This window comes from Notolabrus celidotus, chromosome 12, assembly GCF_009762535.1.
Source record: "Notolabrus celidotus isolate fNotCel1 chromosome 12, fNotCel1.pri, whole genome shotgun sequence".
Taxonomy (NCBI): domain Eukaryota; kingdom Metazoa; phylum Chordata; class Actinopteri; order Labriformes; family Labridae; genus Notolabrus; species Notolabrus celidotus.
Genome location: NC_048283.1, coordinates 9,961,712 through 9,989,564, shown reverse-complemented (window position 1 = coordinate 9,989,564; position 27,853 = coordinate 9,961,712). Strand labels below are relative to the sequence as shown.

The following is a 27,853-nucleotide window of genomic DNA, read 5'->3' as shown; positions in this document are numbered from 1 at the left end:
TTTCTCTTTGCTGATCTTGACCTGTGCATATGTGAGTAGGTATTTTTCCAAAAATGATCTTATCCTGCTTTATTTCAACAGTCAAATGGATCACTCTCGGATAAGTTTTGCCATGGGAAATTTAACAAAAGGCTGTGTTGGTAGCAGGGGCAGAAGGGGCCAGAAGGCTGGCTAACTCCCCTTGAAATCAAATTGGTCACCCCTGGTGCCATCCCAAAATTGTGGACTACGGTTGGCTGTATGCCTTGTCAGAGGTTGGACTTGTATCAAAATCTACTATTTGGGCTGCTAGTAGTTTACTTTGCATTTCAGTGTAACACTTGTCTTCTGTTAGTGCCTTAAAATGTGACTTTGAATACACATCTACTATATGAGTCCTCAAAGAATTACAAAAATGTATACACTGCAATATAACAGCTGTATAATATTTGAATAATAGCAGTTAAAACAGGTATTGAAGACAGAGATGGAAAACACTATTCATTTACTGTATGCGGTACATATCTCTGCCCAGATCAGTGCCTGGTTGGGACACCCTAGTCAAAAAGGTCTTGACACACCCTTATGTGGCAGCATGCTGTTTTTTGTGGGGGCATTTTTGCCTTTATGGATAGGACAGCTGAAGAGTGACAGGAAATGTGGGGATTAGAGAGAGGGGGAGGACATGCAGTAAATGGTCAAGGCTGGAATCGAACCTGCAACCTCTGCGACGAGGGCTATGGCCTCTGTATGTGGGGCGCTTAGATCGCTAGGCCACCAGCACCACCCAGCATGCTGTTTTTGATTTTGTCTGACATGTACCCTACTGCAGCAGTTTGAGGCATTACTAATACATGAATAGAAATAACCAACATCTATGCAGATGATTGTATTTTGCTTTAATTTCTCAAATGGAGTCATCAGTATTAAGTTTAGTCTGTTTCAAAGCCAGAAACATTTTTGAAAAAGGTTCAGAGAAGGCAGAGATATTTAAAATGAAAGACCTTGCTGACATCCAGTGTTTCAGAATCAGTGATTGTGAGAAAATCAATTGATCATTATGTTTCCAAAGTAAATCAACATATTGTCAGTACAGTATCCTTCCCTTTTAGATTTACTTTTGACATGATTACATTTTTCCGGCAGCATTCATAGCTTTTGTTCAGTTTAAAGTATATAAGGTGTTTCCTGATGATTCACTGATTAAAGTTTATTCTATGGTTTCATAAACAGCTTGTTTGTTTTTTCTTGGGACAGTGTTAACATTTCTTTTCTTTTGATGACGATGGTTATGATGAACATCTCTAAATCTTTTCCCTGACATTCTCCTGTTCTGCACAGTCACAGTGTTGGAGTCCAATAAACCTGTCATTAGTCATCATTAATTCCCGGCTCTCTCTTTAAACTGGCTTGCTCTTCTATCCATCCTGGACGTTTCAGATTGCCATTAGACTGCCTCTGGGAGCCCCTTGCTATTAGGCTATGACCGAAAATTATGACCTTAATAAAGTTTGCTTTGTAATATTTGCATGCATAAGCATCTTACAGCTGATACAAAAAGACTGTCTGTCTCTGTTTTTAAAGGCTCTCCTGGGCCGTCTCTTGGCAGGCGGCAGCAGATATTTTCATGACTTAACAGGCCTGTCAAAGTGAGTCAGAAATGTTATTAGAATAAAGTCAGAATCAGAAGAGTCCACTTGTCATTTACCCTCCTGTTTTCAAGATAGTAGTGCCACACACCATTTATGGGTGATGTTGCTGGACAGGGAGTCGTTGCAGTCATCACTTTTTTAAATTCATCAGAAACACTAATTTTTAATGAAAGTGTGCAGCAAGTGAAATATGTTGCATGATGTATTTTGCAATTTACATTATACAAGATTTACCTGAACTTACATGAAGTTGCCTCACATTAGAGCAACTGTAACATCTCTGTTCCTCTACGATGGCCGGACCTTAAACTGCAACACAGACTATCATTAGGATGAAGTGATGATGTGTACGATCATTTCAGGGATCTGGCTCTGTTTATTTCTTGGCCTATCATCATAAAAGCAAACAGCCTGCACTGAAAATTCATTCTCATGATAAATCCTTCAGCGGGAGAAGTGCAGCTAAATGTGGCTGGTGTTTATCCTAGTAACATTATTGATAAATGTCAGTCTCACAACAAAAATGCTGGTCTGCAACAATCTCCAAGAACTGTTGTTTATGGCCCTCTGTTGGAAAACAAGGAAATGGAGACTTTAGTTACATTCAGTATTTTTAAAAATATGAACTGATCATATGTTTATATGAAACCACCTTTGGAGACTGTGGTTTTTGTTTTTTAATTACTGTATCTAACTTGTTTTCTTGTTGGAGAGAGCTGCATGATCCTCTTTTGCCATATTTGTAAATCAAAAGCATACAATTTCTGAAATAACCCTTCTATCTCAGTTATGCCCACACAAGCCTTATGCTATCTTAAATGTATTCAAGCATGCATAACATTCCCAGGGATAATAATGCAGCGACTGATCATGTGGACTCAAAAATGAATTTTCCCAGGGTTGAGTCGATTAAAAGAAGTCATTTGAAACTAATCACCTAAAAGCTGTTTGTGTGTAGATCGACTCGTTGCACCACCCTGACGCGTCCTGTTCTTTGTTTTGCCTGACATCTCATTCTACCACATCTGTGTGAACTTTTAATGATAATCATACTCCTCTCTGTGTTTTCTCCTCATAATGACTCTCTGTGCTGCATCTCTCCTGCCCAGAGGCAGTCATTTCCACACTCATTTAGATTTCCTTGTTAGAATAAAGGTTGTATTTAAATGAAGTCAGTATGGATTCAACTTTTCTGTTGTATGAGTCTGCTTTGAAATCTGGAACTTCCACTTGCATGTGCAGAATCAAATGAAATAAAATGGAATTCACACACGGTAGCTTAGCTCTGTCTTTCTCTGTGGAAAAATAGTCTAAGAAATTGATTCAGAATGGCTTCATGGTTTGTTCCACGAAGGCCCCAACATAGAGAAAACTACCTCTGATAAAACTACCAACATTGTGCATTACTGTGCATTTGAATCCATCACAGTTTTCAAAGTGTAGGTAAACACTTGCACAAGTCCAGCTCAGGTTTTTCATCTCTCAGTGAGATTTGAAGGGGTGTGGCTTGTCATGCCCGCTGGCAGCGCTGAGGTTTGGATGCAAATATCGCGGCGTTATAACTCGACTTGACTGAGTTGGATGCACTTCGACGCACAAAGTGGATTTAAAAAGCGCAACACGCAGGAGCTGCAGGGCAAACGCGCGTTCTGACTGAAGAATAATCACAAAGTCTGAGTGTCTGTTATCGGGAGATGCACTTTGAATGCACATGATCTTTCACTGGAGGAATTCTTTTTTTTTTAATCCAGCGCGCACTCTTTTCTGATTTGTGCATCCTCTGCACAGCTTGCTCGGAAGGAAGTTGCTTCAAAATTTGCAAGATATGACAGAATGAAATGATATGTGTTTTAGAGAAAGGCTGCATGGGGGTTTCGTGTAGGAGGAGTTCTTTGTGAGCAAAGAAGTTAACGGATTTTTTCCCTTATAAAAAGGAAATTGCTCAATGAACAGCATTATCTGGAGGCACAGATCGAAAGGTAAGTTCATTCCCATTTAATGTTGTGTTTTTATTGTTGTGTTTGCACTGCTTTGATTAGAAAGTAAATAGATTTCTAAAGAAGAGGTGTCATAACCTGGAATAAAACTGAGTAACGTTACTTTAAATCTTGACATTTGTCTGTAAAAGGGAAGTTTACTTTTAATTTACTAACCCCAAAAACTTCTTCATTTTAATATGTTAATTGTGCACTATTATTATTATTATTATTGTTATTGTTATTATTATTATTATTATTATTATTTTATTATTGTTATTATTATATTTTGTTATTATTATTATTATTATTATATGTTATTATTATTATTATTATTATTATATTACCGTCAAGATAAACTCTAGCCGATACTAACTTTCTCGATCCTAACTTTATTTTGTATCATAAATTGAATTCGATAAAATCAGAACTTAAAAGCCAAAATATCCCAATTTCAGCCATCACAAGAGCTGATGTGATTTTTCCTCTTAAACTTACCCAGTATTAAATCAAATGAGTATAGGTTTATTTTTCATTTATCTTTTTTTTTACATCTTTTTGAAAGTTCTTCAAACTGGAGAAATGAAAACAAAAATTTTGAGTAGGTTAAAGTTTTCAGAGACTTTGTTGTATCTTGCTTAACACCATCCATACACATACTCATACAATGCATACACACATACACCAGTCTGGCTCCTTGACAGTATCTGGAGCTCCATAAATGTCAGCCTTCCCAGCCTCAAAGTGACAGGCAGGGAGGGATGTGGAAAAACAACAGGACAGTGACGTGACGGCAGAGATGCTGGACGGGGGACAGGTGGAGATCTGCACTTGATTTCTCTTCTCCCCGAGGAGCAGTGCAATGCAAACAGCTGTAATCCAGGATGGTGTGCGAGCCTGCGAGACAAAGCTGAACCGGGCTCAACTGAGCTGTGCAGGATCAACCCTCTGACTGCTGCTGGAGCGCTGCAGGCTTTAGTCCGACATGAGAACATAAAAAGAAACAGTCTGGTGGTGGTGGTATGATTGGAGGAAGAGGCCGATGATGATCTTGTTTCAACTGCTGCACATTTGACCTCAAACTGCTTGAACTTTTTAAGCAGAGGAAGCAATTAGCAAAATGTTGAGGCTTCTGTGGGTGCTGGTGTGCAGCCAGGTGATTCTCCACCTCTAAGTTGGAACAGGCGACTTATCATAAACAGATTTTGTTAAAAGCTGTTGACAGCATGGGCCTGCGCATTGGCATGAAGATATTCTGGCTCTGTTTTTCTTAGATTAGCCTCAGTCAGCTCCTTATTTCCCTTTCACTTCTTTTCTCTTTCATTTCAGCTTTTGTCTTTTCTATTTACCATAGGCAAAGATGTCTAATACCACTAGAGGTTACAGCTCGGATGTTAAACCGAGGTTTTAAATATCAAAATAAACTTAACATGAACAGTCACAATGACCCACAAATTCCTGTTGTTTTCTTCGCTGCACACGCGAGCAGCCATACTTGGGGAGCGAAATGTACTCATTTAAAAGCCAGAATTTACCGCGAAATTCTACTTTTGGACTCCATGTGGTAGATGCCTCTTAAAAATAATTTCATTTTGAAAACAAGTCGGTTTTTGAGGTTAGTGTGGAGCCACATGTTGCACAGAACAGGGAAGTGTCGGCTCCAACATTTTGGTTGTGCCCGTGCGAGGATAAAGACGTTACGACGCATGAACTCACAATGAAACCTCTTAAGAGTTGGCCTGTTTATCTTTTATTTGCCTTCTGTTTGGTTGACTTGTTGAGTACATGCCACTGTTTATGTCCTCTCATAAACCTCTCAGTGTGTGTGTGTGTGTGTGTGTTTGAGGCATTCTAATGATCTTTGTTTTCGGCTCTTATATGAGTGCCAAAAAGCCTTAGGGTTCAGTCAGAGGCTCAAAGTTCATCGACAGGTTTTCCTCTGAGCTCAGAGTTGTGGCACCTTCTTGAGTTCAATAAATTCCCAGTGTGGGGGCTCCCTTTCAGGGCTTGAATAATTGATGGATCAAACTTAGGACTTACAAAGGAGAGCAATTTAATCTCCTGACTATTTGATGAGCCGGGCTTAGTTTCATTGGACTCAGCTGAATGTGTCTGATGGTGAGGAAAGGCTCTCAGTTAAACGGATGAGGGAGCAGGTACAGGGAACTTTGAAAACACACAGGTGCAACATGTTGCCTGACGAAATGAATGTTTGTGATGTAAGATCATAAAAAGAGCCTTAGGAAGAGTTCTACCATGAGTTTTCTCAGTACGTTAACAGCCCGATCTTGTCTCCTTTTTGCGTGCTGTGTGAGAGCAGATATGGATGAGCTGAGGTGGGCTTTTGGCAGGTTGCACAGAGTCGTGGGAGTGCTGGGTTATGAAAGAGTCTCTGGCACAGGTCTTGAGTTACTCAGTGCTGGAAAGGTTGTGTTCTGAGAGATCCAGAGACTTGGCATGTCCCATTCTCTCTGGTCATCGCTCTCCCTCGAGTCATCAACAGGTGCACGATTCTTTTGGCTCTTTCCTGTAAATAAGACATTAGCAGAGAGGTGTCTTTGACATAATATCATTAAATGTTAAAAGTAAATAAACTTACTGGTGGTGAAGGATGCTGAAGTGTTTTTCACAAAGGAGAGGATGAATAAAAGTAACCTTGTCCCCTGTGAAGCAATGCTGTGGTATTGTAATGATCTCAAGAAAACACAACATGGCTTGATAAATTAAGTAATGGTGCATTAATATTGTACAATGTTGTGAAATTGCTCTTTAGGGACTCTCTTTTCTAAATAGCAGAGCTAAAAATGATAGCCTGATGCAACAAAAGAGTCTGTTTGGATTAGTTTGAAATAAGATCAAAAGAGAATCATTTTTATGACATTAAAAAACGTATTATTTCTGGCGTCAAGCACAACTCCCACTCTGAACGCATGAAATATTTGGGTCAGTTTCACTAAAATGAACATGGGGACAACTCAAATGTATTTGTTTTATACTTTATACCCTTGTGATTTATATTTGTACAAGCAAAGTATGTCGCCTGCTGAAATGTTTAGACGCACCAAATGGCATTGTCCTTCGTGTGATTCAGAGCTACAACCAACTCAACTGCCAAATATGGTTCTATTTTTCTTTATTGAGCTGCGAGGGAGGACCTCCCATTGCTCAGAAGCTAACATGTTCTGTGTGTCCTCTTCACACAAGAGCTGTAAATACAGGCAGCGTATGACACTATCTTAAAAATGATCTCAGCACCAAGTATGACAAAGTCCTTAAGTGTGTACAAGTGTGTGTTGCCTTCCCAGAGAGTGGCTTCACTGTAGTTTAGATATAAACATGCTCAATTCATCATTCAAGTCCAAATATAGCTGAAATTGTCTTGAGAACAAAGGGCACATGGTTTTTGGTTTCCTTGTGTGATGACTGATTGTGGAAACAGCGGAAGGATTGTTTGAATTACTGTCATGAGTTTAGCCAGATTACAGACAATGCTTGTTGAGTTCAATGATGTATCATTCTTGAACCTATGACATTTAGGAGAAATAATACACCATTGTTGCAATGGGGGGTAGAATTAAATGTCAGTTACTTAAGTATGACATCTTACAGAATTACATGACAACATTTGCGATATTCATTCAGGCGGCCATTTATCACTAATGTCATGCTATGTTCAGAAACTAGCTTTCCCAAATGATATAAATAAAGCTTTAAACTGTATGAACATAAGGTATCTAACAATTGTTGAATCAAGTGAAAAAGCAACACCCATATTTGGTGGGACACTTGAATATGTTATTGTATACACAATATTTGTTTGCTTTTTGGCGACCATTAAACAACTGCCTACCTTAGCACTAAACAGATTCCCCACCTTTGGCTGAGAAGTACATTTCTTAGCTTGCATTTGAATTTACTTGAAGAAAACTTCACTAGTGTTTTCCCTTAACACCACAAAATTGTACCATCAACCATGTGGCTGATTGCTAATCTTAGCTGTTGTCTAACTGAAGCATTAAGATAATCAATTTGTTGTCTTACTAACCGACTATTTAATGTCTTTGTTGCTGATCAACAGAACAGGAGTTGAAATTTAAACTGTTTTTTCCAGTACCCTTGGTTTATAACAAGCGGCAACCTCCGTCTCAAACTATGAGCCCATGCGGAAGTGTTTATAAACTGCAATTATCAAGAATTGGCTTGAGGGCTGGCTGCAGAAACACCAGAAACCACATAGACACCAATTCAAAAAAGATGGTCTTTGCAGCATTAATAAACATGTTACAGCCTGGTTCAAAAACGACTTGGTTCTACGTAGCGAATTTCTCTCCGGCACACACTGTACGGGGGGTGAATTTTTTTCTAATGCGAACGGTTCAGAAGATATTAAGATTACGAGTTTTTGCCCAAATAAGGACATGACTGACTTGGCTGTTGGCTAGGAGCCTTAAACTCCACTCTTTACGTCACACTATGCCTGGTTGAGTTCCTCATTTCCAATATGGCTGCCGCCAGTCGAGTGGCTTCAAAACAGCACTCAGGAACAGATGGATGACGTCATGGATACTAACGTCCATATTTTATACAGTCTATGGTTTTAGCTAGTAGTGTGAGCAGTAGTCATCAGGACAGGACTCTCATCAGCCAAACCATCGTTCATATTTGGCATGAGACTTAAAGTCAATCTTGAACTTATTTACTTTCAAATAAATGTAATACATTGATTGTTAGAAATGTTTTCAGCCAAACCACAATTTTTACTTGTATTATAACCTAGTACATGTCGTGATATCAGGCTACGCAAATTTATAGCATAATGATATTATTATTTTTCCACTGGAAAAACTGACTGAAGGAAATATTAAAACATTAGCCCATTCCCTCTATTCCTAGTAGTTACATGAGAAAAATTAAAAGATTGATACCATCTCATATTTGTGCTATAAACACATTTACCTACAACCAGCAGCTGATTTGCTTAGTTTAGCATAGCGGCTTGAATGGGGAGACAACACCTAACCAAAGCAAAACCACCCCTAAAGTTAAATCTCAAAAGGGACAATTATAAGCTGTGGATTTCCAATTTATCATATGAATTATCATTTTATAACCACGAGATGCTAGCCAACCAGCAAAGCTTCAGGAAGCCACCTGGCACAGAAACTGAATGAAACAGACACACCATGTAATAACTGCAACGTGTGTTTTTTTTTACACCTAGTTTGTACTGATTAAGCAACATGATATAACATGTTAATGAGTGAGCTTTATGTTTTTTGTAGGCAGAATTTGTCACCTTTGGACAGTGCGAAGTTCTGTTTTAGTCTTTATGCTTAGCCAAGCTAATGAACTGCTGGCTTTGGGTTTCATTCATGCATGACAGCAGTATTGAGCTTCTCATCTGTCCATCGTACCTGTACAGTTGAATAATCTCTTGAAAGAAAGCAACCTTAATGGATAAAAATGTTGACAAACTTCAGATTGAGTAAAAAGAGGAGTCATCCTTCTCTCGGGATGGACAGATATGCAAGAAGTTCAGAACATGATCGTCTGAAAATTCAATTTGAAAACAAGAGATTAGAAAATGTATAACAATATGGCTCCTGTTTGAGTTGGGGCAGTTAAGGTGTCACCATATGGGTAGCTTCGCAAAATCTCCTCAGTCCTAGACTGAGACGGGTCACACAAACATTTAAAAAGGAGGAGAAAAGAAAAGCAGGCAAACTTAGAGACTTAAAAAAGGAGACACTCAATCCAGATAACATCTGGATGAGATATCTACTGCCAAATCTTACCATATGTCAAAGTATGTCTTAAATGTAAGTTTACTCTACTTGTAATAACTTTCCTGCTTAACTTTTCTGTCTTTCTCTGCCTCCTTTTTTTCCTCAGCAGATCCTGCTACAAGCAAATGTGTTTTCATACATAGTCAAGAACCTGGATCTCCCTTTTTCCAGTCTGCAAACCTTCATTTAGAGCCTCCTCAAGCATCTTTAATAGGACACATGCTCTTGTGTTCAGGCACTCACTGAAGTGAAACCCTCCTGCCCCGGCGGGTTCCCTGACTCCCCTGCCAGCCCATCCTGAGCTTCATGGGTTGAACCACCAGGAGTTCGATCATCTCCTCTCCATTCTCTCCTCCTCTTCATCCTCTGCTCAACCCCTCCACCCCACCTCCTCCTTCAGTGATGGCTCCTTGTGCCCTGGGCATGTTTAGACTTGTAACTGCAACATCACCCTCCACTACACAGACATGCGGCTGCAGCAGCCTCTAGAGTGAAAGATCCAGAGAGACAGAGGAGGAGGGGGGAGAGAAAGAGAGAGACAGACAGAGGAAGAGAGAGAGAGCATGCCACAAGGGAGAGAGAGGAGGATTATAATCCGTCCCAGCAGCAGAGGGATCCACCTGTCCCACAGAGGAAGGGCCCCCCCACCCTGATCCATCTGGTCGCAGGGGGGGACCCTGCGTGGCCGGAAGGCAGCAGGGACTATGCAGCTGGGACTGGTGGCGCTGGCAATGGTCTTCCTCAGCTCCATGGGTCACAGCGATTCTCTCAAGCTCTCCAAGGCGAGAAGGCAGAGACGGGGTGAGTTCTCGCTCTTTCACAGCTTGTTTTTATCTCTTTTTTTTCCTTCCTTTTTTCGTTTCTGTGCTCTGAGTCACGGTGGTGGACGTCTTGTAAACATTTAACAAGCAAAGTAAAGATAACATATTGTTTATTTTCTCATCACTCTTATTTGTTTTTCCTTGGCGGGTTATGTTAGGTTCAGTATTTCCCCTGGATGGCTCTTCTTTCTTCCTCCTTTTAAGATCATGCCTCTCTCAGTTTATGTAAAACTCTTAGGGGTATTAGGGTTGTTTATAGAAGGGGGTTTTGATGGATTCACCCTCAAAGCCATCACTCTTTTTGTGTCTGGCTCTGTGGGCACATAATGGACCGAGTACCTGACAGTTCTAAGCTCTCAATTGGACCGTGCTGCCTCTGTTGTTGTAAGCATTTTTCTGACCTCACGCAACCACAAAGATGGTGCTCAGGCCGACTCGCAGTATATCTCTGGACCTCGGAGCCACGGCACTGGTGTTACTGTCAGCTTTGGAATAATTCTCTCTTTACACACGAGGAGCTTTCAGTCACTGCCAGCCACAAACCCAACCTCTGTGGAGCAGAATTCATATAATACCAAGACTGGCCACAGAAACAGATGTGGTGTTATTAAATCACACAAAGTGGAATGGAAGAATCGCTTCTGACTGCAGTTTTTTTGGCATAAAGGTGGAATATTTCAACAGCATATACACTTCGATATATACATGCATGGCGACTTTAAATGCTAGTGCAGATTTCCATTTGCTATTGTAATGTGAAGAGAAGGATTTAGGTCACTTGACATATACATGAGCGCCCTCTACTGCGTCATCAGATGTCATCAAGTTTAATCTTTTATTCCATCTTCCCTCCAGGTTTGAAAAATAAAAAGACTTCATGACTTGTTTTTTCTAGTGGAAGAGGAATACCCAGACATCACAGACTTTCCCCCCTTTTCACTCCACACCATGTTACAACCAGTTTACAACACCACATTTGAAGTTTCATACACTCCCCTGAGCTGTGGTTACTCCCCAGAGGCCATTATTACTTTTTTTATTAGTGACTGTGAGCAATAAGACCTGTCTGTAATTGCTGCATTTGAGTTTACTGTGTCTCACTGATGGTGTAATTTGTTCATGGGAGAAGTCTTTTAACGCGTTTACTGTGCGACTTATCTGTGGGAGGCAGGACAGCAGATGGATTGCTGTGTGAGGATTGTATATTTAGCGCTGATACAGTACAGGACTGTAAATCAACTCAGAGCGCTGTGGTTTTGTATCTGAGCTGCTCCTAGGGAAAGGATGTGCACTTCGACACACTTTCCAGAAATGATTCAGAGTACTTGCTGTATACATCTGTTCCTTTGTAAATATTAGGGGATGATATTACAAGTCCACTCTTAAACTTTTACTTAAGAGCCTTACTGGATTTGACTTAAACTGATATTTTGTTATTTGCTCATTCCAAACTTTTGCCTAAATTGTTTTGATAAATATATTTTTTAATTCCTTTATTTTGCTCCCTTTGTTGAGCACTTTATAACTCATGAAAATTACTCTTTGTAAGTGTTTTCCGTTTGGCATGAATTTCATGAGACAATGTTACAATGTTACAATGTTACAATGTCATTTTAGCAGACGCTTTTATCCAAAGCAACATACATGCGAGAACAAGAACAACACAAGCAAAGATCTAGACAAGAGGAAACAAGATTAGTACGAGTAACAAAGTGCTTCAAGTCCATTTGGGTGCAGGTACTGCCAAGCAGTGTAAAGGCAATGCACAAAAGTAAATAAGGATTTTTTATTTATTTATTTATTTATTTATTGTTCTTAATAAAATAAGGAACATCTATAATGAAGCAACCAAACAATTTAAGGCCTTCCATTATCATCATCAACAATTAACTCGTCATCACCACAATAATTACCAAAGTACCAAGTGCTGGGTCACTCAAGAGTTGAACAAAGATTCCCAGAGAAGAGCAGGACAGTGCGAGTCAATTGTAGATGGACGACATGGTCTTCCACTGGGGACAACAGTGGAGAACAGTCTAGCAAAGTGCATAGTGCTTCCTAAAGAGCTGGGTCTTTAGCTGTCATCACAGCCTGGCTCCCATGTCCACATTAAAGTGACGTGTGAATGCTTACAATGCTTTTTCAGACTTTAGTTGAAGAATATCTGCAGTCAGGTGTCATTTTATTTTTTTAAACATGGAAATAATCTCTCAGTTTTTCAGTCTCGCCATTTTTTGGATTTTCCTGACTGAAACCCTGCGTGATTTTTGCTGACTGATTTTGACCGGCTCATAGCTGGCTGTCAGCCTCAATTACTCGGGTTTCTCCAAATGAAAATCTGTTAAGGATCTCCGGCAAGCAGTTTGAAGTAAACAGTGAGCAACAGCTCAAACAAAGATGTTTGGCCTGGCCCCGTGTTAGATGAAGCTGTAAGCATTAACCCCTGCTTGTAGGAGTGATAAAGTGCTGGCAGGTTTGTGGCTGGACATGTGCACATTCCAGTGAAATATTCAAGCTCTCTGATGTTGTTTTCAGGCAGAATGCTGAACTGAAAAATGCACTTTTTAAACCTGCCTGCAAACAATTTATTCTCTAATGTGATGTTTCATTATGCTGCTCTGTTGCCAACCTCCACTTTACTCCTCCTTTCCCCTTTGTCTGTATTTCAACAGTTAGCACTGAGGGGCCGCCATCTTGCCCCAAAGGCTGTGACCGATGCTCAGAGTATAACGGCTGCATTAAGTGTAAGCCCAAGCTCTTCATCTTCTTGGAGCGTAATGACATCCGTCAGATCGGCGTGTGCCTCGCCTCCTGCCCCATGGGATACTTTGGCATGAGGAACCCCGAGGGCAACAACAGATGCACGCGTGAGTTTCGCTCTGAATTTTCGACTCTTGACAAAGTGACATTACAAACGCCACTGTGCACCAACAGCATGCATCAGTGGGAACATTAGATTTGTAGATACACATCTGGAACCGTCCAAATACAAGCAGGCTCCAGTTAGCTCGTTGGCAGCGACTCGCTCTGTGCAAATCCACACAGCTGATGTCAAATCAAGCCAGCATTGTAACTGATCTGTTTATCTTTGGCTTCTCATCTCCTGTTTATGTACAAAATTGTGGTTTTTTGAAGAAGCAGAGGGATATCCTGCTAGCTTCTTTGTCTTGTGCAAGACCTCAATTGTGAATGCAGAAAAAAACAAGGATCCAAATCAGTGTTCTCCTCTTTCAACACTCTTCTGTGTTTTCTCTCTTCCTAACCAATCTGTGCTTCAATTATCATGTTTGTAATTAAATGAGGTAAACCCTTAATTACTGAATAACTACTAAACAGATGCGAGGGTATATAATAAGTTAATTACCGTAATCACTTGTTGCAATCCATCTGCTGTTCCCACTCATTGTTGTGAAAAGTACACAAAATAACAAAACAACTCCAGGCAGGTATTTGCTGAAGTAGAGTGAAGTCAGTGTGTTTAACTGAACTGATCTTCATTATAGTTAGAGATTGGTTTGACTCATTTGGCACACTCTTTAAAGTGCGGCCACAGTCACTATATTCATGTCTGACTCGGTTGGTTCCCATAACTTTTCTTTAGGACTGCCAACATCTCTGACTGTTGTCTGTTTCCCCTTACGTGTAGGCCGAAAAAACAGGGATGGAACCAAATTCCACAAAACATTTCTAATGCGTTGTTGTTTGTCTGTTTTCAGAGGATGTCTGTGTTTTTTATTCAGTCCTGATGTGCCGGGTTCAAGCCAGGCCACAATCCATGTTTGTTATGTTTTCACTTTTCACAAGTATTTTATCTTATCCTTACTATCCGGTCGAACACATTTCTGAAGTAACGACGTAAAACGCTTTATTGAAGTGAGAGCCGGTCTGAACTTCTGGTCGCTCTTCGTTGGTCGTAGGTTCAGATATGTGGTTGGCTTTGATATTCTCCACCACGCTGCATTGATTTTCTGCTACTGGAAGAAAAATGCAGAATAAGACTGCACATTCCCGCAGTTGAATAATATCTGTCAGATGTGTTAAATAATGTTTTCTCTCAAGTTAAGAGAAATCCAAAGCAGAAAAAACTCATAAATCTGGTTATGGTGATGCTATATTTTTTAAGTTTGATATTTCCGATCTAAGGTTCAAAACCGGGAGCTGTAATTTTTTAACTCAGTTGGTGTTTTCTGGTCTGATCCCTGGGATTAAATGCCCTTAACATGCATTAACGTAAAATATCTTATTTTTTGGTGATCAATTGTTTATTGTTTTTCACAGTGGCTTTGACATTGCAAAACATAGCATAAGTAATAGTTCAGCCACGTCAATGACTCCCCCACCCCCCGCACCGTATGGCAGTGAACATAGGGTAGTAATAAAAGAGGACAGGGTCATATACATAAAAAAAGAAAGAAAGAAAAGGACCCTAAAAGATATTGAAATAATAATAATAATAATAATAATAATAATAATAATTTAGAATAAAAAATAAATGTATAGGTAAAAGTATAATTATAATAGTAATGACAATAATCAATTATTAATCATGACGACATTGATAGTAAACTAATAAAAGTGAATATATAAATAAAATTCCAATCCCTCCCCATCTTGGTATCCCATTAGCAGTCTGCACATAAACTTAATCACAGATATTCGTGCATACACACACACACACACGTATACATACATACATATACACATACACATATATACACATATATACGCACCCATATACACATATACATACACATATTCGACATACATAGTGCATATACACTTATGAAGAAAACATACATGCATGCATATGTACATACACCAAGATAAACATATGATATAGAGGCACCTAATCACAAGTAGCTATAGTAAGCCAGAGATATTTTGTAGTAGCTTCAGTCAACAGGTAACATTTTGTGTTTTAGTATAATGTAATCTAGCTAGTAAAAGGTCTTATTGGAATATTTCTCTCAGATTTGTACATTTAATCGCAATATCGGATCATCTGTAGTCATTTTTTCAGTTGTAGTTTGTTCTTAGAGTGTTAAATTCCTCTGTAAAATCTTTATCGAGGCCCATAGTGGCTTTTCCCAGTCATAATCAAATCAATTAACTTTAAATATATCACCCCAGAATGTCTTTTCACAACATTTGTTTTACATTATTGGGCTGCAAATGTCAGACTGTCAAATGTAGCTGCCAGAGGCTTGAAAAGAGTAAACGTGAACAGGAGGGAAGAACTTTAAAATCCTTGTGAGGATTCAGTTTCAGATCATTCCCGAGCTTGGCATCAGACCAGCTGTATAGTAGACACTCTTATGTTTAACACACATAAGTACAGGGATTTTACATCTGAAGATCCTATAAAAAGAGACTGAATAAGAATTCCCAGATTTTCTTCTTTCTCCTTTGTTTACCCTGAGAAGAATGAAGTGTCTTTCAAGATGGGACCAAAGCACTTTGGAGTCTTTTAAGATGTCTAGTTTGTATCCTCCCGTGTTTGCAATTATCCAAATGTGTTTGTTTGACTGGACAGTTTAATGAGTCTGAGGTGCAGGGAAATCTGGTCTTGAGAAAACACGTGAAGCCATACACTGTTTGTTAGACTTGTTCACACACACTTCCCGAAGAAATAAGGCCTGCCGTGCGTGTGTTTTTAAGAGACGAGTGTGACTCCCCCATAAACAGACCCCATGTTGTTTAATCACTAATAAATCTCTCAGAGGAAGTACATTTCAAGTTCGTCTTGTCTCCTCCTCGGAGAAGAATGAGCTTCTTGGAGGAAAACATGCAAATCTTCTTCAGTTAACAGAATAGAAGTGTTTGGTACATGAACACTCAGTACCACCTGATCCTCTTGTATGACCCTCTCTTTATGTTTCCCTTTTTTGTCTTTCAGAATGTAAAATAGAGAATTGTGAAGCGTGCTTCAATCGCAATTTTTGCACAAAATGTAAGGATGGCTTATATTCACACAGCGGGCGATGTTATGTCAGCTGCCCTCCAGACCAGCGCACGGCCAATGAGACCATGGAGTGTGTTGGTGAGTGACCTTTGACCTTTGGCCTTTACTTTTTTTTTTACTGATTTCAGACTTTGAGCTTCTCTTACAAACTCCTTCGATGAACCAGACAGCATCATTTCAGGACCGTATTTTATATACTGAGGCTCCTCAGTAGGTTTTGCATGAGCTGAATTTTTTTTAAACTTTGTTTCTAAGTTTTGACATTTTCAGATTTTTTCAGAAACAAAGAAACTCACAGAAACATACAGAATACAAAACAACAAATAGCCCCCCCATCCTGACACACCCCCCCTCCAGATTAACTAGATAGAACTCCAAAAGTCGAAAATAGAAGACAAGAAGTAAATAAATTAAAAAGAAACAGATGAAAAAAATAATCTAAAAATAGTAAGACACACCATGGTGATGCTCAATCTAAAGGTAGCTGTTGAGCTGAGCTGTTGACATAAGACAGAAAAGGATTCCAGGTATTTTAAAAGGTATGAGCTTTACCACGCAGGGTCAGCCTCAGAGGCGATTCTAGGATCAGATGTTTAGGGGTGCTGAGCTGGGCAAGATACATTTCACTGTTTTGTACATTTTAATGCAGTTTCATTCCCACATTTGTAAAAGAAAAGTATAACACTTTTGGGAAAAGTCTGTGACTGAACCATCAAATCTGATAAAGGTTATTTAAATGCTGAGCCACAGCAAAAGAGAAATGGATTGGAATCATAAAAGAAACATATGGTAACCCCAATTTCTGGGGAAAGACAACTCATTTTGATACAGCAGCTCCTCAACATAAACAGTATGTTTCTGGAGTAAAGCCAGCCCCCTATAGTGAGTACCAAAAATACCCAAAATTTACATTGGAGTTATTTTTTTGGACTTTCATTTGAAATGCAATGCACACATTGTAAAACGCGGTGGAGCTGCTGTATTTTTGTTGTTCAAATATTATGTTTCAACCAAGCACTGTAAGGTTTTGAAACTTTTCTAGCTTGTTTAAAAAGACATACAGTAAAAAGATAATATCTCAAATTTTAGGGGTGCTGGGATTCAATTTAGAGGTGCTTCAGCATCCCCCAGAAATGGGCTAGAAACGCCTATGGTCAGCCTAATCCTTTTGAGTTTGAGAAAATAAAGCACACCCTTAATCCAGCTCGAATAGGTAGGTGGAAATTGAGGACTTCCATTTCAACAATATCAACCTTCTGGCCACCAGAGTCGTAAATGCTAACAAGTCCTTCTTGGCTGGAGAAAGATTAGATAGAGGGGGAGACACACCATGGGAGCTGCATTTTGATCAAAGTATATTGTGACTTAATTTAGCAGCAAACTATGATCCACCATGAAGGCCTTAGTAACAAAAAGCTGACCCTTAGCTAATTTTAATGATTTATTTATTGACCTTTGTCCTTTGATCTTCTCCTTTCTGTTGATCGTCTTTCTTCGTTGTTGAAGTTATTTCGTTCATGCAGCAACAGCAGCAACAGGGAGATATCTTGGCTAACTGCCTTAGCTAACCGTGATAAATACACAGAGGCTTGAAAATGACACAGACGCGTCAGCTGATATTGCTCTAACTTGAAGAATAGCTTCTGCTGGGAGCATTTAGCCGCCATAAGCTGTGTGGTTCACTTTCAGTTTTATAATGACTCTCATACTGCTTCTTTCTCTCTTGTCTCAAGAAACAAAAAAACGATTGAACTGCTCTCAAGTTAGGAAATCACTTCCTCATTATTCTTAACTGTAGAAACAGGGAATGTGAGATCTTGGAGCTGTATATAGTTCACACACTACCTCAGCTGATGTCACTTTCATTCTTGATCCCCCCGTCCCTCAGGTCAGCGTCCTTCAGAGTGTGAACTAGGCGAGTGGAGCCAATGGAGTTCCTGTATGAAGAAGAACAAAACATGTGGCTTTAAAAAAGGCTCTCAGACTCGGGTTCGATTGCCAGTCCCGCAGGTCCACAGCCTGGACACCTCGCCGGCCTTCGTTCCCTCACAGACCTGCGCTCCTCAGACAGAGAGGAGGAAGTGTAATGTGCCCAGGACGCCCTGTGGGAGAGGTAAATACAAAAAAAAAAGACACACTGAGGAGGAAATGACTGAAAATCAAAAAATAAAGTGCTCAGATTACGGGCCAATGAGCAATAAAGTCCATGTGCTTCATGAAATCCCTCCACCAGTTAGCATGATGACTGATGGAAGCATTACTCAACATCCAAAGTCCTGTATTCCCGCCAGTGCGTCTTTGACCCACAGCGTGTTGATTGGGTTTGGTTTGGCTGAGCTCTCAGAAGGATACAGAATCTCTTGACTTCTCAGCATGTAAACAATAAACTGCGACGTTGAGCCAAGCAGATGAAGGGCGGGCATTACGCACTGCAAAGCTGGACGAGGATCAGAGCTGGAAAGAGCTATTTGTTCCGAGGACCGCTGAAGCGTGAGGTTTACACGGCCTTGACATGTTTGCTTGGGCTCTTATCGTCTCCACGGCAGCTTGCTCTCCAGCAGGTTAACAGTCTTTCTCACCAGTCAGTGGCCATTATCAACTCTCATAACAGCTCATTAGTCGATCCTGGCCTCTTTTACAGCTAAGGCTAATAAATGAAGGATTTGGCCAATTGGTCTAGAGTTTACTGGAGTGCAACAAAACAGCAATGACTCTGCTTATTTGCTTTGAAACATTAAGTCCTCAGTCGAGAAGGAGTCAGATATTTACCGGCAGTGGAGATGATACATCTTACAAAAGGCAGATATAAAATGGGGGATTAGTTGTGACATTTCTCCTTTTAAACAACAAAATATTTATTGCTGAAGAAGAGCCATTAACAACTTTGTGTCTCTAATTGTCACTATATGATAATCTGTTTAGCTAAATGTGCCAATTTTAACCACATTTGGAAACCTGCACTTATTTACAAGGACTAAGTGAGCTGTAAACCAGCAACGTTTAAAGTCTTGAGTAGACAGTGGCACGCTTAGGGGATTTCTGCACGGCAGCAACATTGCGTAACAATATTTTTTGCACAGTATTGGCGACTGTACAGATGTTGCAACATGATATGTGGGGATATTTTTGAGTAAACATGGGAAGCCTGCATATTCAAACGCTGTCCTCTGCTCTTGAACATTTCCTTCAGGGCGATGACTCTAAAGAACTGTACATGATCTGACATTGTCCCATATAGATCTGTGGTCGTGTCTCGAGAATAGGAGGCCGGGGCGGAGAGGAGTCAGATCTTGGTTTGTCTGGCTGTGACAGCGTAATTTGAGTAATTAGAAATTTACTCTGTCTGATGTCTGCATCATGGAAATAGTTCATGTTGAGTAATTAGCAGTGAAATATAAATAAGAGATCCTAAGAAAACTGCGACATAGATGTCAATCTTTTACGAAGCATATTTCATATACAAGGAGGACGTGAGGTATCACCTGACGAGGGGTGAGTGACAAAAGCTTCTTCATTTGTTGCCATCAAGGAGAATTCCAGTCCAACTTTTCTCTGCTGCATACTTTAGCATGAAAATAAGTCACATACTTCTGCCAAAATGCACACGAATGAATTTTCCTCGGTGAGGTAATTCATGGGTGATGGTACCATGACTCCAGTGAACCGGTTCATGTGGGTAAACTCGCTCTGTGCAAAAAAAGAGTGCAGCTGTGGATTCATCTCTGGGAGTTGGCTGGCAGGCGGGCTATATAAAACACAGGGGGCAGACCTTGTATAACATCGGTGATTTAGTGGTCTGCAGATCTCACGCTTTGTGTTGATTTGGCAGCAAAATTTCTCCCCCCCCTTTTTTCCTGAAGCTCCACAAAAGGGTCTCACGCGAAAACAGAATTTTCTGGATGTGTTATTGCATTTGTCAGGCAAAACTGTTTAGCTTGGATGGAGAGGCCGCACAATCAGAGCTGTCATAAACTGATGGAGTCCCCCTCTTTTGGCTCCATTAGTGATTTGTTAGAGGTGTAATTAAGTCCTTACAAAGATAGCACATCAGCACAGATGCTGAGAAGTGTGTGTGAGCACCCTTCACTTCACTCAGGCTCCACTCTCTCTCACTGGGCCTCATTGATGTGAATTAAAACTATCACAGCTCAGTATCGAGTGCCCACACTGGCTCATAAATATGTTTACAGATGAACACGCTGGACATAAAAATCATCTTGTTAATTGAGACAACTCACAGAGTGATGTCTGCAGTATGTTGTCTTGATTCTGACACTAACAGCTCTCAGAAAAGATGACTTTTTCCGGTTTGTGCACTACTGTGTGGGACTCAGCCCTCTTATTGTCAGTAAAGCAAATTGTGACTCTGCATGGGCCTGCGGTGAATAAATATTTTTGTGTTAGGTCTGTCCACATTCAACTATATCGAATCCATTTCATCACCGTATAATGATTTTCACTGGCTGTGTGGAAACATGTTTTTAATGAAATCCGAGACGTGCTCTACCTTTGGACTTGTTGCTTTTTTTGCTTTGCATTTAAACCAAAGAATCATAACTGTTTGTACAGCAAGTTAAAAAAATTCTGTAGAGAAATAAACACAGACCTACAGTTATTATTGCATTGCAGTAGACAAACATGGTGGCGCCATAAGGCCCTTGCTGTTGTCAACTGTGCAGTGAACACTGTCCAGCGCTTGGCACGTGTTCACTCAGTTTCCAGGATGTGCAGAGACTCGCGATGCACAAGCTCATAACAAACATCCTCCAGCGTAACTACACTCCTCAAATATACAAAACCCAATACTTTGAGTGCTGCCTAAACAATAGCCATCTGACACTAGTAAAGATGTCCATATCCACTTTGTGACAGCTCTCTGCATTCTTGTGGGCCATTATTGGGCCCTTGACAGTGTTTAACTCATTATACCAGGAGTGGTTTCTAAGTGATTTATATGAAAGATAATTGTGTCACTTGACTTTGCCGAGTGCACTTCTCGCTCATGCTTGTGCTAAATTTTGAGATCAGAAGTATTGTACTGCTCTTTAAAAGGGTGATGTGTGGACGTGTACCACTTTGAGATGGGTGTTTGTGTTTAGAGACCAGTTATTCTATTAAATGTGTGACAGGTGTAAATCCTAAGGCAGGACCAAGCGGCAACCTCCGGTCTAAGAATATGAGTCCAATGCGGAAGGGAGAAAAAATGCAGTTCATCAAGGATCCGCTTGAGGCTGGCTCCGCAAGTACCGGAAACCACATACACACCAATAGTTTATACAGTCTAAGGGCAGGACTAGCAGAGATCTGATCATTGAGCCTTATGTGTATTTTTAGTAAAAATAGGAAGCTGTGGAATGGAAATTAACTTAGCCTAGAGTCTAAATTTATGATAGTGGTTGTGCAGAGCTGTAAACATGGGCGTAGTATCTATAACATCAAGGTGCTCAATATTTTGAAAATGCAGACTCAACCTAGCTTTCGCAAAACCTAGAAACAGAGAAAGAGGGGAATCGGAGACTTTCACGCTTATTATCTTGATGGATGTGTTTTGATAAGATTCACCTCCCACAGAGTGTGTAAGACTAAAGACGCAAGTCATGTTGAGTCTGATGTAAAGTTGGGCATTTTATCATGGAAACGAATGGCGTGTGCTTGGCTTTTGCAGCCAGCCTCAAGTGGACACTCAGAGAACTGCAGGTTTTTGCACTTCCACATTAGCTTCACACAGGAGCTTCCACTTTAAGAGCAGTGATTTCACCTGAATGCTTATGTCAGCAGTGGAGTTGTTGTTGTGATACCAATGTTTGTATTGTACTTGCTACTGATACTCACTAAAGTGTGGTATTAGGTATTGGATACTGTCGAGTATGTCAATGAACTGATCTAATTAGGGATGCACCGATCCACTCCGGCTAGATCGGACTCAAAAAGCTAGATCGGATATCGGTGATGAGGGGCCGATATATATAGTGCAAATCCATATGGCAGATCTGATCATCTCAGTTCTATGCTTTCGTCTCCTACGTCATCAGTGGCGGCCAGTCTGTGCATTTTGCCCAGTGGAGCATGATGGAGGATAACTACAGAGACTCTGCAGTTTAGGTGCATGTCACGCTTCTTTTGCTAACAACTTGCAACATGTGCAGCGGTAATGTTTCGGCGGATGGCAGTCGCGCTGAAAATTATAATGGGAAGTTTACGTCAGCTTTAGCCTACTGCAAAGAAGGAAGAAACCTTCTATTAATGGATTCAAAGTGTGAATAAACGGACAGGTTATTGGATTAAATTGTTCCGGGCCCTTGAAATTGAGGGATTCCAGCCTCTGGTTTAGCACTTGGAACCCAGGTACAGTTCACCATCAAGTCAGAAAAGCCTGAGGTTGCCAAAACATGATTCTATCCTCACATTAAGGAATAGAGATTGTTAAATCAATACCAGGATCGGATCGGCTAGTATCGGTATAGGCAGACTATAACCATTGACTGTATATAGAATGAACAGGGCTCCATGGGCACCAATATTCGTGCTGTTGGAGCCAAGGCATAGGCATAAGCTATCCGGCTGGATTCGTTGCAGGACTGACATCACACCTGAGATGCTTACCAAAACAGTCAAAGATCCCTTAGGTGTGTACAGTCCATGGCAGAACAGATTCATGTGTTGGTCCGAAGAAGACACTCATGGCATGGGAAAGTTTGATGACTCATGTGTTGATGTTTTTTAAGTTTTCTCTCACTGTTGCTACTCTACTCTGATAATGCAGTACAGAATGCTGGGGAGACCGCATTGGCCAATAGAGCTGTCAGTCATGATGGAACATCCTCTCTTTTTAAAATTAGTTAACTAACTCAAACTAATCTTATCTGAAAAATGAACACTTGGACATTAATTAGCATGATAAGAAACCATGTTTGAGAAAAAATGTATTGTCATGTATTTTTATTTCATTGTTTGGTTATTGTTCCCTCTGGGTTTTTGACTTATAATGCAGCCAGTCAGCGGGGAGTGTAATGGCCGTTTTCCACTACACAGTTCCAGCCCTACTCGACTTGAATCAGTTCTACTCGACTCGACTCTACTCGGTTTGGGTACCTTTTCCACCAGCCCGAGTACGGACTCACGGTGGGGTCGTCATAACACAGCTGCACAAAACTGTGTTCACGTCATTTTGAACGCGACACAAACACGGATTTGATTCCTGTGTTGAGGCGTCACGCTCATGACTTGTCGCTGACGACATTCTCTGACCAATCAGTGGCCGGAGCAGGTAAGAAAAACCGGCACCTGACACGAGGCACCGCGCCCGTGGAAATGCAACACAAACCGAGTAGAGTCAAGTAGAGTAGGGCTAAGACGGATCGGTGGAAAAGGGCCATTAGTCTCTTGGTTTCGCCTCGATCCAAATTGGCAACATCCAATTTAATATACAGTCTATGTATGACTAATCCATACTAGTATTTAAACCACGTGTCAAACTCAAGGCACGCGGGCCAAATGTGGCCTGTGACATCATTTTATGTGGCCTGCGAGAGCTTAAGGCTTATGACTGTTTATTTTAAAAATAAAATAAAATAAAATCTGCACTAAAGCTTGCATTGACTATAAACTACATCTTCCAAAATGCAGTTTGATTATGTTACCCGAGAAATGACGGCATCCCGCCAGGAGAGTGCAGCATAATCCACAGCGGTATTTACTACTGTGACTACAGGTTGAGTCTGCAGAAGTGCAAACAAATGACCCCAAAATGTCCAGGAAGACAAAAGTTGATTCAGAGGGCAGTTTCAAGACAGATTCGGAAGGGGAGTACATGTTTGTGTTTCAAGGTGAAAAACCAGTGTGTCTTTTGTGTCATGAGGCAGTGTGGTTGTCAAAGAGTACAATCTACGTCGGCATTTTGTCTTACGGTTACAACCAGTGTTCATTTCGTTAACAAAATTATGACAATAAATGTTCGTCATCGACTCCTTTGTTCATGATGAAAACGAAATTACGACAAGCTTAATTGCATCACTGATAATAAAAACTCTGATGAATGTATGTTTTCATTTTGTTGACGCGACAAAGACGTTAGTGACCGACCGCCGGACATTTAAAATCCACGATGGTCTCTACCTGCAGCAGGTGTGCTGTGTGAACCAGCTCTCCCCACCTCCATGCATCTGTCTCATCTTCATTGATGAGACAGATGCATGGACACTTGCATAGTTAAAAACAGCTGTTTTCCAAATATCTAGATGTGATATTTGGTCACAATAGGAGTTATTATTATTTATCCACTGCTTGAGGCACACTGGTCATAGCTGCACATATTCCCACTTCCCCTTATGAATAATTCTGGACAGAGAATTCACACTTTACATTAGATTTTGCCCGTATTAAAAACCACAGAACCACATCCACAAGTCCTGATCCAGCACACATCCCTTATCATCATCTCTCATACCTCAGGAATTCATTATTTTAACTTTGTTTAGCTAAAGCGGAGGCATTTGTACATACAACATCCGATGATGACGGATATCTCACCAGAGTTTATTCAAGAAACCCGAGTAACAACCATTAATCACAGTTTCTCTATGCATTGTCATTTCAGTGGGGAAGACTAAAGGCGACCGGCAAGACGATACAAACAGGAGGGAGAGGGAGAATTCACGGGGGCGAGGGCGAGGAGGAGGAGGAGGTGGAGGCGATGGAGCGGGAGTCGGAGGTGGAGGAGGAGGAGGAGGAGGAGGAGGAGGAGGAGGAGGAGGAGGAGGAGGAGGAGGGAAGAGGAGAAGAGGCCAGAGCAGGACCACCACCACTGTTCCCAGCATCACAACTAGCTCTGTCTCCTAAACTCCACCGCCTGCTGGACGGGGCTGGGAGGAAAAACGGAGACAATGCTTCACCCCACGGCAGCGGCCACAGACAACGGATAAAGAGATGAAGGAAAGGATTAATGCTGCTATGCATTGTAGAAGATGCAAAGAGAACTGGAGGAGGATTGCTGCAACACAAAAGGCTGCTCTGAGATGAACATATCTGGAAGATACTGGTGTTACAGTCAGAAAGACTTGTTGATTTAGAGGTGGATCATTGTTGGACTGCTACAGTAACATTTTGGTTTGACATGTCATGAGACAACTTGTGTCTCTTCTTGAACTGAGAAAAGATACAAGAGTTTCAACTGCAGCAGTCAGGCTACAAGTCTGATGACAAATGAAGACACCAGACCTATCTTAATCCCAATCTGGTCTTTATTTGTTTGGTGAGATGGACTTTTTCAAGAGCCGCTGTATGTGGCATGAAGACGGTGAATAGTATAAAGTCTCTGTACCTTTATTTTTTATTGTGACATGAAAAAAAAAAAAGAAAGGCACTGGAAATCATTTGTGGTTGCTGAGGACAGAAGGTCTTCTATGTATTATTTTGAGAAGGGAGTCTTATGACAAAACAAGCCTAAGGAAAAGATGAAGAGGAGGATTACTGGGAGCTCCTTCTCCGGTGTCTTGACACAAAACTCTTGCCATTTGATATCTTATTGTTTGTTTCAAATTAAATGTTGGTGTTTGTAACTCTGCACAGAAAAGGAGGAGTACAAACGTGATTATCTGCATGTGTACGAGGCTGCATGTGCGTGCCTTTGTGCATGCAAAATGAGTGAGTGTGTGTGTTCGTCCCTACCTGGGTGTTTGTGTACTTTGTATGCATTTCTGCACGGAATCCAGTTGTTCGTCGACGGAGCTTAGATGTTTGTACATGTGTGTTTACGTTTGCACATGTGTGTTAATATTGGTCTCATAGATTGAAGGAATAGGATCTGAAACCAGAGGAAGGAAATGTAAATCCACAGCAATATATCAAATATGCAGTAACTACAAGCCACTGATTATTATACAAGCCATCCAATCATCAGCTGCTCAGTAACCGTGTCTGTACGCAACAGGGTCTGAAGATTTTGCACAACTATAATGTTTCCTACTGCTCGAGTTTCAGAACAATTATAGCATTTAACATGTTTATCCTTTTTAAAGCTGGCATCATGACATCGCAGACACAGAAAAATGTCTTTCTCTTTCTTCTTGAATGTTTTTCATGGGTCTGTTTGCTTCACACAAGGTATTAGTTTCAGGAGGAGTTACACACTACATTAATCATTCATACTATAGATTGTGATACTGAATATGTCCAGCTGTGCTTATCATCATCAAACAAAAGAAGTATTAGTATCATCATGTATAGCTTATTCTGTGAAAGCCTAAATAAAGTTGGGATGAAGATGATGACACTTCAGTCAGACAATGATTTTGCAGTTTTCTTTTATTTCTGTAGGAAAAATGTTGAACTGTTCGACTGATGCAAACTGCTCTTGGTTTTCATACTCTGTATAAAACTTTACTGTTGTGGATATTTTTCATCCTTTTTAACCTCATCCTCTTTGGGTTTATGTTCAAAATGTTCAACTAATTCTACTTGCAACAACAAATTTGCTAACTTGATTGATGAAACCTACAAAAGAAAGCTCTTCCAAGCAGCCCCTTGGTTCAACCCCATCAAAGTAAGAAACATAAGAAATTAACAAAATATATTTTTACACAAACCACAATAATTAACCAGACAATGAAAAGAGAAACATGCACGATTACGACAAACTCTTTATCCAAAGCTTGGTCCGTCAGGCAACTGGACTGGAAGACATTTTTGAAGACGTTTCACCTCTCCTCTGAAAGGCCTCTTCAGTTCTGACCAGACTGGGGAAGAGCTAGAAAATATAAGCCTCTAACAGTTGTGGGTGTGTCCAGGAGTCACAAAAGGGTCCCAAGTAGGGTCGTTAGTCTAGTTAACTGGCAGTTCTTCTCCTATCACTTGACAGTTGTTCAGAACTGAAGAAGCCTTTCGGAGGAGAGGAGGAAACGTCTTCAAGAATTTCTACCTGTCCAGTTGCTTTACGGATAAAGCTTTGGATTACCTTGACTTGAATGACTGAGAACCTTCACAGGCACACTCTTTATGTTTTATTTTTGAGCTTTATTTCCTATAGAAGATAGGCCAGTTGATAGAATAGAATAGATTATATCTGTATTATCACTGTACATGGTACAACAAAACTGAAATGCAACCCCTTTCCCAGTGCAAAAAGACAACCAGGAAGCAGCAATCAGGAAATGTTAAAGAAGACACATGCAGACACAACAGTACAACATTTAACAGTGCTGTACACATTTGCATCAGGCAGTGACTATAAATGCATTAAACTAGCTGCACAAAATTCAAATATGTATGCTACATAATAGGACATCCTCAGGTCACGGAGTTCAGATTTCAGACCTCAGATTTTTTTTTTTTTAAAAGTAGACAAACATAAATAATAAATAACTAAAAACACAGAAACACACACAGCATTCATTCATTTAAGTTATCGCACAGTCCCCAATTTATATTCGCATCATGTAGCATTTAGTGCACTTATTGCTTTTGGGTAAAAACGAGAGCACCGAACCGTTCCGTCTATGTACACCTGGATAAAAAGTTGGACTGGTCCCTTAACACAGATGCACTCTTTTTCTTAAGGAGGCTCAGATCCTTGGACATCTGCAGTAAGATGCTGCAGATGTTTTATCAGTCTGTCGTGGCAAGTAATAATAATTATAATAATAATACCTAAGTTTTATATAGCGCTTTTCAAGAACTCAAC

At 40.4% G+C, this 27,853-nt stretch overlaps 1 protein-coding gene and 1 long non-coding RNA gene across 5 annotated transcripts in view; one reads left to right on the top strand and one right to left on the bottom strand.

Moving 5' to 3' along the window:
• The first annotated feature begins 3,189 nt into the window (after positions 1 to 3,189).
• Positions 3,190 to 26,451, top strand: rspo1 (R-spondin 1). Of its 3 annotated transcripts, XM_034698699.1 has the most exons (6): positions 3,190 to 3,610; positions 9,503 to 10,194; positions 12,887 to 13,081; positions 16,111 to 16,254; positions 18,065 to 18,289; positions 24,773 to 26,451. In XM_034698699.1, the coding sequence occupies exons 2-6, from the start codon at positions 10,098 to 10,100 to the stop codon at positions 25,012 to 25,014; spliced, it is 903 nt and encodes a 300-aa protein (XP_034554590.1). In that variant the 5' UTR covers positions 3,190 to 3,610; positions 9,503 to 10,097; the 3' UTR covers positions 25,015 to 26,451. The 3 variants fall into 3 exon arrangements, with proteins under 3 accessions (XP_034554590.1, XP_034554588.1, XP_034554589.1); XM_034698697.1 differs by lacking the exon at positions 24,773 to 26,451 and having other exon boundaries at positions 3,224 to 3,610; positions 18,065 to 18,677; XM_034698698.1 differs by lacking the exon at positions 24,773 to 26,451 and having other exon boundaries at positions 3,224 to 3,610; positions 9,500 to 10,194; positions 18,065 to 18,677.
• Positions 5,335 to 27,853, bottom strand: part of LOC117823492 — a 34,041-nt gene continuing 11,522 nt past the window's right edge. The window contains exons 2-4 of one of the 2 annotated variants that reach the window (XR_004633415.1): positions 25,843 to 25,978; positions 18,022 to 18,113; positions 5,335 to 6,134 (exon numbers count right to left, since the gene is read on the bottom strand). This is a non-coding gene — a long non-coding RNA (uncharacterized LOC117823492). The remainder of the gene's footprint in view (positions 6,135 to 18,021; positions 18,114 to 25,842; positions 25,979 to 27,853) is intronic. The other variant, XR_004633416.1, reaches the window with a different exon arrangement.